A 13,202-nucleotide genomic window follows, 5' to 3' on the forward strand; every position below is an offset into this window, starting at 1 on the left:
CTATTCTTTAAACATCTCTTTCTGTCTCCTGCTAATTCCTTTCTTTGTGAAACTACAAACCCACACATATTGTAGTAAGCAAAAAAACACACTAAAAACACACACTGGCCTTGCCTTCCCCCCCTCCTCAAACCTCCATACACAGTTTTTTTCATTTCATTTACTTTTGCCTCCTCTCACTTGAAAACATTTCAGGGATCACACAAACAAAAGAATAAAGATAATCACAGCTGTGGTTCAGTTTCCAATTATTCCTTTCACAATTTCTTTTCACATACAAAGAAAAAAACACACAGGTATGATTATAGGCTCTCACACACACACACACAAACAGTGGCAGCGTTCTGTTATTTGTTCTCTCATGATCCCCCATTTTCCATCTACAACTTCGCTGGTCTCCACTTTTGTCGCTTTGTCTCAGACACACACACTCAATCATCCTCTATCTGCCCTATACATCTTTACACTTTCACCATGGCAACTGACAGAGAGAGGCGAAGACAGCCTTGGCTGTTTTCAGACGCTTATAATGACACTGGCCTTGTCACAACAATATGGGAGAAACAGAGAGAGATAGAGAAAGAGAGAGATGGTACAAACAAAGAGCTGTAAATCGTGTGTGTGTGTGTGTGTGTGTGTGTGTGTGTGTGTGTGTGCGCGCGTGCGAGCGTGCGTTTTTGCTTCTCACAGTCAGGGTCCAGCAGTTTCTTTGAAAAGTTGTGCCTCTCGAGCCGTACATGCGCCCACAGTGACTCACAGCTTTGCGGCTGGCTTTAGACACTTCATTGTACACAACATCAGTTTGACATATCCGCAAGACCACAATCAGGAAAAGAAACATGAGTCATCTGTTTGCTGAAACACCCATTCATCCTCTGTGTATCCAACTGTCTTCCCTCTGACAGTGGGAAGATTGTGGATGTCAGAAATATCTCATAAAAATGTTTTTGTGGGAAAACAGAATAACAACAGTGAACACTGAGTCCAGTGGCTGTGAGTTCAGTGAAAGTGGTCGCTCACAGAGATAAACCACATAAAAATGTCATCATCCACTTTCGGTATCCTTGTAAATACTGGGATCCAAGTTGACTATCAGTAGGTTTTTTTATGGGAACGGTAATCAGTTTTTTGCTCATGCCCTCTACAATGGCATAAGGAGGCATTTTTGTCCTCCAAAACCCTAACAATCATGGTTAAGATTTGGTTGGACCAGATTTCCTTAAGTCTGTTTTGTGGTCCAACCAAATCTTAACCATGATTAAGGAAAGATTGTGTTTTGGGTCAAAATAACTACTTTGTTAAGTGCAGGTTGTGCAGGTGAGGTGAGAACTTTGTAAAAAGGTAGCTATCAGACTGTAAAAAGTATGCATCTGAGAGGAGGGCACAACAATTAAATAGTGCAGAAGAAACGAAATGAGAGTGAATCTAGGGTTGGCTTTCACTTTTGCTGGTGAGCTCTGAAGGGGAGGATGGGGAGGGAGAGCAACACGGACTGGTCGGTTTTCTGCTGGACAGGTAGGTGCCCACAGTTAGCTGCTTTCCCATCCATCCATCCATCCACCCACCCATACATCCATACATCCATCTATCCATCATCCATTCATCTGTTTTCTGTAACCACTTATCCATGGTCAGTCGTATCCACGGTAACCAGAGACCCTATGCGTTGTTGTTTTATACTACGAGTCTGCTTCTGTCAAATTTAATGAATAAGTTGGGTTTTATTTAGTTATTATTTTATTTATTAACCATATTTTTATTGACTGATCAGCCCCCAGTGTGTCTGTGAGTGGCAGATTCTCCTCACTTGCTATGGTGGTCTGGTTAAAAAAAAAAAAATCAACAAATCAATAAATACAAACACTGTTGTTTTCTTCTCATAGTGCCAACATGAAAAAAATCAAAAGTTTTGCATGCCCAACCATAAATGAGGCTTGAGGGTCACAGGGGGACAATGGGCAAGAGGCAGGGTACACCCTACACAGGTCACCAGACTATTTCAGGGCTAGTACCGACAAGTACTCATGCACACAATCACACCTATAAGCAACTACAAGTCACCAATTAACAGAGCCTGCTTGTCTTTGGACTGCGGGAGGAAGCTGGAGAACCCAGAGACTACAGCCGCTAGAGTGCTCTGAATCGTGGACACAGCTGATGCTATCGTTCTTCTTAGGAGGACAGTTTTGCTGTGTTGTTGATGTGTTTTGTTAAAATGGGTTTAGACCAGTACTATTAATGTATGCTGGTTTAGCGAAATAAAATGTGTAAATTGGTGTCTAAAGCTGTCATGGTTGATATGACTCTCTTATTTATATCCTGTTCCAAATGAGTGTGAACTGTTCACAGAGACCTAAAACTTAAAAAAAAACTTTCTCAACCCTGAGAGGACCAGTGAGGTATAGTTAAAAAAGTAACTTTGTCTGTGTCAGTGGGCATTGAGTGGGTAGACTAACACAAGGTAAGGCAAAATTTTCTTCCAATAGCAAATTTCCAATGTTTAGAAAAAATCACTGTACCTCCAACATACCATTCATATAGCCACACAACAGTGCCAAATACCTGTGCATTTTGAGCTTCAATATCAAACCTGATCAATAAATGACATTCCTGGGTGAGGAGTCATTTGTCATAGAGAATAACTTTGCCCTGATTCAGCACCTTCAGGATCTGGCATCTACTGTAGGTTGGCGAACAGGAAACACAGCTTGAAACTCATAAATCTCTCCCTCTTTCTCCCAGAGGGTCCGAGCTTAATATACTGCAGCTGCACACCACATCAAAAAAACAACAACCTCATATAATGTACTTTCCTGACAAACTCCATCTGAAGAAATTTCTATTTGGCATTTGTTGCTTTCAATCACACTACTAAAAACAGGAAACACTGATGAATGGCTCATTATTACAGTAAAAGCTGTTATGACAGTTCCTGGTATCAAACCCTGAACATATGTTTTCTACATGTGATCCAGTTGGTTTTTAAACAGCTCAGGGAACTGAAGCAGACATAAATCAACGTGGCTGTTATTTATGCTATTAAATTTAAATTTTCAGCACAGTGATTTAGCCTGTAGCAACTGTCACGTAAATACAAACACAGGCTTACATACTCTATACGTACTCCGAGACACTCATGAGGGCAGATGTCTCTTTGCTTTGTCATGCAGGACCTTGTCTCAGTGTGTATGTGTGTGTGTTTTCAAGAAGTCTGTATTGCACAAATCAGAGGAACTAAAAGCAGTTGTGTTAGAAACCCGTTGGGCTAGTTTCAGCACCGGGCCAAAACACACACACAAACACACACATTAAAGGGAATTATTCAGGGTGCACCTCTCTCTCCTTTCTCTGCTTTTATTAAACTTTGATTTGATTTGTCTCGGAGCAGCATTCATTGTTTAACAGTTTTCATTTTTAATGCTCATTGTGCTGATGAAAGACAATGATAATGAGAATGTGTGTGTGTGTTTTTACAGTAAATAAGTGTACGCACATGAAGTCTGTGCATATGCTCTGTGTGTATGTGGGATTGTGTCCCTGTGCGAAGGCATCAATGTGTGTGAGAGCAGCCTCTCTGTGTGTGTGTGTCCTTGCTAATAAGTCAAGGTGTTAGCATTAGCTTGCGGGCTGGTGCAGGATGCTACAGGGATAGCAGCGCCTTTCTGCTTCCTCTCCCATGCTGTCAGGCCTGAGGCTCTCACACTTTCACAAACTACATCCTCCACGAAACACACACTCTCTATCTCACTCCTCTTTCTTTCCCTCCACCTCCGCTTTAATCTCATGCTCTCATTTTCAAACTTTTCTTTCTTGAAAAACTTTCCTTTGATTTCTCTTCTATCCTCTGGAGGCAGACACTGAGGCAGCAGCCTGTGGCAGCAGGGCACATTTAGTTTGGCTGTTTGGCCACAGAGGTGTGACAGAGTCAACTTTAGTGCAGAGATAGTCTTACTTCACATATGCAGACATATGCAGCCGACACCGACTACTGGCTTGTGCTTTGCTTACGAAGCAAAGCTGCTTTGACTTGCGGTACAGTTTGTGGCTAAAAATCAGAACCATGTACTACTTTGTTCTTCTGTGTTTTTCGGCAGCAATGTGGCTGGCCGATCACAGACTACAATTTAACACAATGGCAGTGTTGCAGGAATGTTTATACATCCATTTTTTTGTGTCTTTAAGCCGAAAATGTCTGCACAGGCCATGAGACATAATAGCCTCAATCAAGTCCTGAGTTGACATGGAGACAAAAAAAAAAAAAAAAAAAAAAAAGAGAGACCAAAAACTGGAACGCTTTGTCCCAATTCTCTTTTTAACCATTCCTCCTAAATTAAATTAACAATTTTGTTTGACCAAAATAGATTGTGGTAAAATAACTATGTAATGGGACACCACCCATGCCTTCAGCAACGAGAGAGTAAGGGGCAGATTAATATTACTTAACTGCTCTATCATATTAGCATTATTAAAGCTATTTGTAATGATAACGCGCTGATACCTCTGTTGTTTTCTGCTATTTGTAAGACCAGTGGAGCTCACTCACTAGGGATGATGATTTATACAGATTTATGACGACACAGTGATAAGTCAAAATGTCAATCAGGATGAATACTGGGCTTCCACAATGCCCGTCCAATCGTTGGCACATTTTGCTGTGTATTGATAACTGCAGATGCAGCTTTGTATCATACATCTAATATTTTGCATATAATGAATAAATGAATAAATTCACCAATCACTCCTCCACAGCTCCACCCTTTTGTCCAAATATGGTCACTTCTGGCTCTAAACTTATTGCGAGTTTAATTAAAAAGGTTGTTTTACAGCCAGTCCAGATGGTTACAGGAAATCCACAGATGCATCTAAGAAAAGATTCATGTTTAGATGCAGTGAGGGAAGATGATGGATGCTAAGAAAGAGAGTATCAATACCTTGGCAAAAAAGAGTGGAGTGGCCAGTCTCTCTCCTGGTTTTGTCTTTCATGTGGTTCGTTTTCTCTTAATTTTGCCTCAATCTCTAGTTTCATCTCTCCTTTAATCATAAATATAAATAATCTCCTTTAATCATCTCTGCTTGGTTGGTCTAGTCTGTTCAATACCCGTAGTACTGAACTGCAGCTGCTGCATCAGTAGCTGCTAATACTCCTTCAAATAAATATCAAGCATCACGCTTCTTCCTCTCCTTCACTTTGACGCCTCTTCCTCTGTTGTGTGTGCAGCTGTCATGTTAATTTTGTCTGACTTCTCTGGTTTGTATGTCGCTCTGTGCATATATGCCAGTCGTGTGTTGATCTATTCCCAAACGTGTCACCAGTGTTTTCAGGCTGTTTGATTTGACTTTCTCGTGCCCTCTTTCTTATCTTTTTTCCTCTCGCCTCGAAACTTTTTGGTGTTTATTTTACACTATTTCTGTCACCCGCCTCTTTCTCTTCATTAATCATTAAAATGTTCAGTGTCTCTGTTCCTCCTCTGCCTCTTTTTCTTTCTATAGTTCTCTTTCTCTTCCCTTTCTCTCTAAAGAGTAAATGTTTTCCCTCCTCTCTTCCTTTACTTCTCAACTCCTCTCATTCTCTTTTAATCAGGTTTCCTCTCCTCCACATTAATTCTGCCTCATTATATTCACCTGACTAAGGAGATATTGGAAGTTAGCCTGCAGTCAGTCTCTTTCTCTCTGTCTCAGGTGAATGAGAACTCATTATGCGCTCCCAAATATCTGTTTAACCCAGTTAGAGCCTTGGCAGACACCCACGCAGATATGGCCACATTATAATTATTCCCTTTTTCTGTCTCTCTAAGTCCGCTGGCTTCTTTCACCTTCTCCTCTCACACATCTTTTCTTTCACAGCCAATGTCCAAAGTGTGCAAAATATTAGGGCCATTTCCCTGGCACAGAGGTTAGCATACATGCAATTAAACTTCCAGGACTGAAGTGGAAAATCATTCTTGGCTGTGTCACATGGACGGTTAATTTCAAGTATTTAATGAAAAAAATCAAAACATAATGAGATGCAAGGGATTAGCTGACATGCCACTTGTTCCAAACCTTAAAATTTGTCTTTGACTTGTTAAGCCTTTTGTGTTGTAAATTAATCCCCTATTATGTATAAGAATCAACAAATTGTTAAGTAAAAAAAAAACAATATATTCTGATCATACCATAATCTTCAAATTGTAACCATCTACCATTAAAATTTAAAATTTATAATAGCAGCAAAGCCTCACAGTTAAAAATGTTTAGCTTTCAAATTATTGATTTAACCATGAGTTAATTATCAGATTTGTTGATTTTTTTAAATCTATTTTTTGATTGATTAATCGATAAATAATTTGTTAACAGTAACAGTAATTATTTCAGCTCTACTGAGTAATTTCACATGAATGAGGTCTTTTTAAATGGCAGAATCAGTAATAGGACATTGTCCTGCCAAACTTAGAGGTGGAGTTTGCAATTCTCAAGTCAAGTCAAAATTTATTTATATAGCACATTTAAAAACAACCTCGGTTGACCAAAGTGCTGTACAGTTCATCCAAAGGATGAATGAATAGCAAAAACCACAAAAATTATCCATAAGATCAACAATAGGTTTAGACAATAAAACATCAACACTAGAGTACAGGTAAAATACAAATAAAAGCTGTAAAAGACATGTCTGTCTCAACTAGAGGTGAAAGCAAGCGAAAAGAGATTTAAAGTGTTCCAAAGTTCGGGCTGCCCTTATATGGAATGGTAAAGTTTTCCATAAATTTGGCGCCACAACGGAAAAGGCTCTGTCACCCTTGCTTTTAAGTTTAGTTCTGGGACAGGCCAGCAGCAGCTGGTTGCTTGAGCTCAGTGCTCTGGCTGTCGTGTGAAGCTGAACAAGCTCAGACAGATAGGATGGAGCTAAGCCATTCAGGCTTTTAAAAACAAATAATAAGATTTTAAACTGAACTCTAAACTGGACAGGGAGCCAGTGCAAAGAGGCCAGTATCGGGGTGATATGATCACGTCTTTTCTTTCCTGTCAGGAAAGTCTGCTGCATTCTGGACAGCCTGCAGGCGTTTCAGTGACTGCTGGTCCAATCCAACATAAAGAGAATAACAATAATCCAGACGACAGGTAATGAAAGCGTGAATTGCCCTCTCAAAATCAAGTGGAGGGAGGTAGGGCTTTGCCTTACTAAGTAGCCTTAATTGAAAGAAGCTTGATTTGACTACTGAACTAATCTGTTTTTTAAATTTAAAGGCACAGTCAAAAATTACTCCTAGGTTCCTTGCAGCAGGGTGACAGTAGGAAGCCAATGGGCCAATGGCACTGTCATAGCCATCTGAAAGGTCAGATTGGCCAAATAAAAATAATTTCAGTTTTGGATTTGTTTAGGTTCAAGAAATTTGAAGCCATCCATGTGTGAACATCATTGAGACAGTTCAGCAGAGCTTGAATGGAGGCAGAGCTGTTTGTTTGAAGAGGAAGGTAGATCTGTAAGTCATCTGCAAAGCAATGAAATGTTATATTGTACTTTCTAAATATAGCACCCAGGGGCAGCATATAAATGGAGAAGAGGATGGGGCCTAAGATAGAACCTTGAGGCACCCCGCAATTGAGTGAGGATGCAGCAGATCTATACTGGCCCATGTGAACAGAGAAACTCCTTTCTGATAAATAGGATTCAAACCATTTGAGCACTGTACCTTTAAAACCTACACACAGGTCAAGATGTGATAAAAGAATCTTATGATCAACTGTGTCGAAAGCTGCAGTCAAGTCTAAGAACACCAGAACAGCAGTGTTACCAGAGTCAACAATTAACAGCAGATCAATTCTGGAGAAAGATGGCTGATATTTGAACTCAATACCCAAACAAATACACCCTCCATCAGTGTTCCCTCAGAAGCTCCAGTAATATCTCTGTTGTTATTTTTGTTCTGTTACTATCATGGTGTAGCTCTGGGAGAGTGAGAGGGAGGGAGGGAGAGTAGCCGGCATAGTGTGGTAAGCCACTTTGTTTTGTTCCCATTTACAGAGCCAGGGCTGTATATGAACACTGGATCTTTTTTTTTCACACACAGGATAGACAGCTAGCCAACTGTGAGGAGATAATTGCTGAATTTAACAAAAAAGTACATTGGATAAGAATCACTAACTGCAGCTTTAAATAATTTACTAATATTAATCTACATCAAAAATCCCATTTAACAACTTTTTTCCAACATGTTCATATTTCCTCTGGTTTTTAAAAACACTTACACTGGTTTTATGCAGTCATTCACACAGCTACAGCATCATTATCCGCAGAGTGCCATATCACTAATGGTAAGTTAGATGAGAACTGACATTGCTAAATTTACTCTTGCACAGTTGCTCTCACTGCTGCAAAGCAGCATCCCTCCTTCTCTACGCTGGTATTATTACACCATGCAGTCCCTTAAATGAAAATATACACAATCAATTTTTCCTGAGCAAGAAGTCAATCTCTCAAAATGGCTGGTCATCGGAGAGCCTCATAATTGCATGTCAATTCATGACTGGGAGAAAATATGTTGTGCCCCCTTTCTCAAGACAGCATCTTCCACCTTCTAACACACCAGCATCATCTCTCTGTACACTCACCAGGTTCGCAGATACATGTGTGCCGCTCCCATTGGTCTGAACAGCGGCTGTGGCCGGGGCAAGGAGACGAGACGCAGGGGTTGCCAACATTACAGCCGGTCTCTACTTTGACAGCTCTTGATGGGCGTGGCAAGGCAGGAGAGTCAGGCCGTACACCCAACCGAACGCCCTGTGGGAAGAGAAAGAGAGAGTCTATGTTACAGACAGTTTAATAAAGAAGAAATTGGCAGCTTCATTCATTTATTGAAATCAGTCTATCCAATTTCTTAGCACGTTTCCATCTCTTATTTGCCAATATATCCAGCTTCCCTCCACCCATTCATCAATAAACATTAAAAATTCAATTCACCCATCCTCACCTGTATGCATCCTTTTATCCCGTTTTGAACCTCTCCAGAGCCCAGCACTCCTCCCACATGCAGATGTTTCACCTTCAAACCATGAATCTCATTTCCCACTATCACTGTGCCCTAATGGGGAGAGAAAGAGGGAGAGAGGTAAGGGGACAGCTGGAGACAGGAAGGGCAAAGATTATTATTATTATTAATCGCTGTTTGTAAACTGAATATCTTAAAAAAGATACACAAGGAGTGCACATGAATGTCATTATTTGACAACGTAAAAGAACTACGTAATTTATTTGATATGAAAATATCAAGGTAGTCTATATAAGGGATGAAACAAATGAGTCACAGTGAAGGAAAGAGATTGTCAATCACAAAGGTCTGTGTAAAAATACACAATAACAAATTCATATTCTATTAGTTTATAGCATAAAAAATGTATAGTAAGCTAGAAAGAATAATTTAAACTGAACAAAGATAATAAATGCTTCCCAGAAAGCAGGAAGCAAAATGCATTATTGATTTCCCTTTATTTTTGATCACCAACTGGAAGCCATGATTCTTTTATATTTTCATTTGCCACTTTATAATAATGCTTATGTCAGTCAAAGGGAGGAGAGGGGAACTGCAGAGTGAGTGATTGACCTTATTAAATAAAGAAAACAATAACATGCAGTTATTGTGGAGAAGGTCAATACACAACTGATAACACTGACAGCGTTGTGAAGCAATGTTGACAGGCAACAACCACGAAAAAAATCAATGAGCCCCATTTATCATCGTTTCAGCAGCAGTGGAAGATGCTAAACTGGAGGGTGAGATCTGGCTGACAATAGCTGCACGCATGCCAAAAACTTTCAAAAGGTAATTACTCTTTCATTGGCGGCTATAATGTTTAATAATTTAATATCTAAAAATGTTGTCTGCACCATTTACTCTGTATTTCTTGATGCGCTTTGAAGAATCGCCCGGTGAACTACAATAAAAAGATGAAAGACATCGTTTGCAGGCAGATAATTTAAGAATTAAATCAACATGAAAGCAAAATAAAACACGTCATTTGGCTTAAACAAAGCCAAAGATGACAGTAAGAGAGTGTGAACGTATGTTTGCTTTTTTGGGCATGCTACTGTCACATATGTGCATACCTCATACAACTGTATAAACACATGTATGTACACAGCAAACAGACGTCATACAATTTGATGCATAAATCCACCACAGATTAGGGAAACTAGGATTACCAGCCCACATTTTAGACAGACTGAGGCCGCCCAAGGTTGGATAGTTAAGGTTGCATAGTTAATGACATAGTAAATGTATTGGAGACAAAAAGGAAAAAAGGTTATGGGATAGCATGTTCAAGGACTGTAAAATGGAGGAAATGAGAAAACGTGGATGTACATCTCATTGTCTCCTTCCCTCGGATTATAACGTGACTCAACATTTCACTTGCAACATTTCAGTGTATGTATATTACAGGATAGAGATGACAGTGTGGCTGTTGACATTTGAGTGAATATACATTACGTACAAGACACCTGGAAAGAACATTACTTCATTTTGAACAAGCTTTATCCTCCCAACCAAACAAATATTAAGCTTCTAGGATGCCAAAAAAAGGCAGGGGAGAATTCATATTATGTCACTGTTAGGTATTGTTAGCAAATATTTGTATTGAACTCTGAAAACAAATCCGTAGTGGTGATTAACTGTTATGATGTCACTGGTTTCCAGTAGTAATGCACTTGTTTTTCCTGAATCTAGAGTCATTCATATCAGGGAAGAGATCTACCTCAAGGGCCGTCCACACCAACAACTATAAGAATAACTAAAAATATACTGCTTTGGAAATCTACACTGTACTGGCTCACAGCAGGAAGTAAGGTAGATGTCTGCATATATGGAGAAGAGGACATTAAAAAGGATTTTTCGTCCTTCATTCGTATTAAATGCTTGACAATACTAATTAGAGGTTTCTGCTAATTAGACTGAACATGTTGCCCATCAGAGTATCTACAAATTTCAAACAGCCAAATTAAATCAAATCAAAGAATTAGAGCTGGAAAAAAAGCCTATTTCCAAATGAACACGGTCAATTAAGGTTGTGAATCTGTAATGGGTGTTGGGGAAAAAAGGATACAAATTAATTGTTAAGGGAAATTAAGTCTTTTTGATTGAGTAAAGCAGATATATGAAAACCTTGTTATTCATTTAAAGCTGTGCTTGCAGGGAAAATCTAATAACTGCATTTACAGTATATCAATACTTTTTAAGAACTTAAACTAAAAGATTCTATCTACCCTTATTGCTTTAACACTCAGTCTGTCCTTAAAACCTTCCCTTCAGATTTTTATCACATCTATTACCTGATAGAGTCCAAAGTCAAGCCGTAGTGTTGCAACATAGCGCGTCTCACGGCCGCTGCGAACATCTCGCAGCTCCAGTTGGAGGTCGTGCCACCGGCCGTCTGCCACCTGCACCTGATCCAACCGCAAACGCACCGGTCTGGTCGAACCACGGGTCACCGAGAACACCAGCTGACCATTTATCACCTGAGAGGGGTTGAGGAACACAAGCACACACACAAACACACACAAACGCACAGAGGCACACACACCAGGGAAAAAGAAGAGAGGACAAGAGTGTGAAGAAACATGACTCACTGACAACAGTGAAAAAATAAAATAACCTGCTTTTGGTAGGTAACAGGAGACTAGGAGATGACTGTTTGTGTGGGAATGCGTGCATGTGTGTGTGTGCGTGTGCGTGTGCGTGTGTGAGTGAGTGGGAGTGTGAAATGGAAATCCAACATCTTGGCTGCTAATTCAATACTGTCTTTGTATGCAGAACTGTACATAATTTCAAGGATAACAGCAACATTTTGACATTTTTGACTTATATAGAAGATGATAATGTCAAATTAAAACACAAAATACAACCACAATAATCATGAGACTTAAGTATAATTCCCATAATCAACGTGACCGCTGCTAACGCACTTAGCAGCCCACGCTGCATTTTACACCCTGTGCCGCCTGGTGAGATTTAGGCTTAAAATGTGAAGCATTGATTTAAATCACAATATCAAATTGTTTATGGCACAAAAGTGGAGAATGATGCTGCCCTTTTATATTAAACATAAATGCAGCAAAACCTCTCTGAGCTTCCGCCAATGGTATAAAGCAGGTAAAGGGAAAAAAACACTGCCATGTTCATCCTCTTTAGCGGTGCCAGAGAGAACAACCAGCAGACAGAGAGGTAGAGAGAGGCACTGCCAACAATCTCCTTTGCAACAGGATTAACAGGTTTATGGGAATTGTGGTGGACAATTATGTGAGCCATGGTCACATTCATTGACAGGAAACTACATTAATTATTTCAGTGATAAATTGATGTACAAATATGTTCTAGTAGAGACGTTAACAGAAATAGACGATAGACAGTGTTTGTGTGTGTGCGCACCTGGAAAAGCAGGCTGGTGTACTGGCCGGCCTGAGCCTGCAGCAGCGTCCCCTCTCGCGCTCTGGTCCTGAACACCAGGCCGAGGTACCAGGGCGTGGAGATGGTCACGTCGTTCTTCAGGTCCCACCAGAGGGCGCTGTTACCCAGGAAGCGGTGGGGGTGTGGCATCACTGAGGTGGAGGGCAAGAGAAAGATTGTGAATAAAAAGTTTGCCATGTCCAGAACAGGCTGAAGGTGTCACTGTTCTAGGACTGAATCTGTTTTTGAATATGAAAAAAAAAAAAAAAAAAAGTTTCAGGACCTTTTGTCATTCCCAATCTGTCTCTCACCTCATTTCCTGTTTTCTCTCTACTATGGACAATGAAATGAAGGAATAAAATGCCCCAAAATTTAAATAAGCAATTAAAGAGTTTAAAAACATGTTGTATCACATGCTGTTTACAATCTACTGATTTAAGAATTCTGATTGTTTTACTGAAAGGTGCACAAGCACAAAATTAAGGCTCAAGATTGGTGAACTTTTGAGATCTTTGAGATCATAGAAACACAACTTCATTTCATCTCACAGGAGTCTTTTGATGCATGATTTGATCCAAGGGTTAACTGTCTCACTATCACGACATGCCGGTAAATATAAATGAGTCCACCTGGACTACATTTGTATGTGTGGGGAATCATGCAGAGTTTATCTAGGTCCAATTATATTATATATAAATATATATATATATATATATATATATATATATATATATATATATGCATCGATCCAGATATCCAGCCTGTAACAGTTTCTAGTTAATATTC

At 39.7% G+C, this 13,202-nt stretch overlaps 1 protein-coding gene across 3 annotated transcripts in view; it reads right to left on the bottom strand.

The window, feature by feature from the left end:
• celsr3 (cadherin, EGF LAG seven-pass G-type receptor 3) overlaps positions 1 to 13,202 on the bottom strand; it is a 144,470-nt gene that overhangs the window by 58,794 nt on the left and 72,474 nt on the right. For all 3 annotated transcript variants that reach the window (XM_033628742.2, XM_078170193.1, XM_078170192.1), the window contains 4 exons: positions 12,399 to 12,568; positions 11,303 to 11,488; positions 8,949 to 9,059; positions 8,590 to 8,758 (listed from right to left, as the gene is read on the bottom strand). In XM_033628742.2, the coding sequence (XP_033484633.2) occupies positions 8,590 to 8,758; positions 8,949 to 9,059; positions 11,303 to 11,488; positions 12,399 to 12,568 (636 nt within the window). The remainder of the gene's footprint in view (positions 1 to 8,589; positions 8,759 to 8,948; positions 9,060 to 11,302; positions 11,489 to 12,398; positions 12,569 to 13,202) is intronic.

This window comes from Epinephelus lanceolatus, chromosome 8 (genome assembly GCF_041903045.1).
Source record: "Epinephelus lanceolatus isolate andai-2023 chromosome 8, ASM4190304v1, whole genome shotgun sequence".
Taxonomy (NCBI): domain Eukaryota; kingdom Metazoa; phylum Chordata; class Actinopteri; order Perciformes; family Serranidae; genus Epinephelus; species Epinephelus lanceolatus.